This window comes from Monopterus albus, unplaced genomic scaffold, assembly GCF_001952655.1.
Source record: "Monopterus albus unplaced genomic scaffold, M_albus_1.0 scaffold277.1, whole genome shotgun sequence".
Taxonomy (NCBI): Eukaryota; Metazoa; Chordata; class Actinopteri; order Synbranchiformes; family Synbranchidae; genus Monopterus; species Monopterus albus.
The window spans coordinates 563,538-565,928 of record NW_018128157.1 but is presented as its reverse complement, the minus strand read 5'-3'; the positions used below and the strand labels follow the sequence as shown (position 1 = coordinate 565,928).

At 44.8% G+C, this 2,391-nt stretch overlaps 1 protein-coding gene across 1 annotated transcript in view; it reads right to left on the bottom strand.

Moving 5' to 3' along the window:
* The window catches only part of ppp2r5d (protein phosphatase 2, regulatory subunit B', delta), a 34,714-nt gene extending 32,323 nt beyond the window's left edge, over window positions 1-2,391 (bottom strand). The window contains exon 1 of the mRNA XM_020622309.1: window positions 1,985-2,391. Coding sequence (XP_020477965.1) covers window positions 1,985-2,011 — 27 coding nt within the window. The 5' untranslated portion in view covers window positions 2,012-2,391. The remainder of the gene's footprint in view (window positions 1-1,984) is intronic.

Here is a 2,391-nt window from a genome sequence, read left to right as displayed (position 1 = left end):
GGAGGAGCTGGAGGAAGTGTCTGGAGAGAAGGAAGTCTGGGCATCTTTGCTTACACTGCTGCCCCCACGACCCGGTCCCGGATAAGAGGAGGAAACTGAATGGATGGATGGAGAACGTTTCCTAACTGCATATGACAAATACACACTTTGACCTTGACCTTTATAATAATCACTATAGAGCTCTATAGCCTTGCAGTCACCATAGTGATAATGACCACACCGATGATGTGGGCGATTATGCTATCAGCTGAAGTATAAACCAATGAATTGTGCACATGCTTCGCCATTTGTGTACATTATTTATTTGTAGCCCGTTTTTCTTCTGAAAACTTTCTGCTCTTTGCCGATGTCTGTGTTGGACTTGATGCACAGTTCATCTCTCATCCACCTGCTAGTGCAGCTCATTGTGGGCTAATGTTACTGGTAGCCTACAACTTAAAGAAGGACTGACGGTGGGTTTCAGCCACTACTAACTTCAAACTGGGACTGCACTAGAAGTGAGCAGTGCGTTAAGTGTTTGATCCGTTCAGTCCACCCCAACTCTGACCTCCGTGCAGCATCTCGTCAGAACAGATGTCTGTCAGCAGGGGGACAGTGCAGTCTTCACCAGGTCGACTGACTGCAAAAATGTACCAGACAAAAAGTTTCCATGGTGGCTCCTCTGCAAGAATTCTGCAGCATTTACATGTATGGATCTATTAAATTTCATTTATTTTCCCACCTTGTTACAAAAGACAGGGGGAAAGTACAACCAGGAAGCTCACAGTGACACCAGGAGCCTGATCCACCAGAAAAGATTCAAGGAAAATGTTTCCAACACAAACTATCAGGTGACCTGCCTGGTTGAAGCAGCTGTCTCTGGCGATTACACTTCAACTGCACCAAAGGAAAAAATAAACTGGAAGTGTAAACAAGGGGTCCAAGGATGACACCTGTCTCGGGCTCAGTGTGGATCAACACATTTGATTGATTTAATGTGACCTGGTACCTTATAAGTAGCAAAAGTTAATGCACAGATTAACCAGTTAAAATGATTAGTTTAGCTTTGCGTTGTGGTGAACATTTTCGATTATTCAATTATCTATTGAAAAATAATAGGTGAAGCTATTTTTTAATAATCGATCATTTGTCATTTATCAAGCAGCTTTTGCAGGATTTAACAGAAACGGGTTTACTGCTTTTGATGGTCTTATACGATGAGAGAAATTTTAACTTTTGTAAATGTATTGTAAGACTTTTAATAAGTCTTAAGGTCTATGAAGAGTTCTCCAGAGCCGCAGATGCCCTGACAGTGTTACTGGGGTTTCTCGCTGTCTGATCATTGCTCGGGATGTCTCCGACACTTCCTGTGCCAGGACACACACTGACGGTGGTTTCATCGTAAATCCGTAGACCACACCTGCATGAAGACCCAGTGTTCCCATTGTGTCTCAGGTGTTTCACAGGACAACTAACGGACCCAGTCTGAGCTAACCGCTAATCTGCGCCCTGCCCACCACCATCATGTTTAATGAAGGCACACGTGCATGGATGAGCCACAGTCCTCACAGTCAGCACAGGAACACCTTTCTACCCGAGCCCAGCCCGTTTTCTATTAAATGAATAATTTAAGAGAACGTGCAGCGGTTCTTCCCTGCAGCTGCCCGTTCATTTCACTAGCTAGCCTGACGTTAGTTGTCAAGGATTCTTTCAAGCAGATATCTCAACTCACTTAAAACAACTGAGAATCTGTGACTTAGTTTTAACTATCGCTAAATAAAGCCGCAAAACGTATGATGCTGAAGCGACAACACAACACACGGGCGCATGACGTTAGCAACTCCGCAGCTAGCCGTTAGCTTAGCCGTCCTCTGCTAGCGAGGCCTTAGGAGGTTAGCTAGCTGCTGTTAACTACTCAAGACCACAGCAGCCAAAATAACAGCTGCTGCACAACCATCTGCTTATATTTAAGTATAAAATGAGTTACTTTGCATTGGTGTCTCACCTTTTCCTTCTTGGGTTTGTTCGGCATCTTGACTGTGTTTCAGAGTTGTTTCTACACGGAGATTCCGTGATGTTCTTCCTCGGGACCCAGACGCTGTCACTAGGTCTGTCTCAGCTCACTGCGCCCGTTCATGGCCCGGCCAATTCGATTGGTTGTAGATGTAACTATCTGCCTAGCGACGCACGGAGAGATTTTTCTGATTGGGTGTGTCTGTTCAGAGCAGAAGGAGATGCTTGCAGGGACGAGGCAGGAGTCCAGTCTTCCCCAGCAACAAAACACCTCCAACCTGATGATACTCACCTTTGTGCGACCACCGACACAGTTATAAATTCCTAGTTACATCTACTTTTAAACATATATCCACATATTTAATCTTATAGTCAGGCTGGAGATTTAGCCAGCACAGC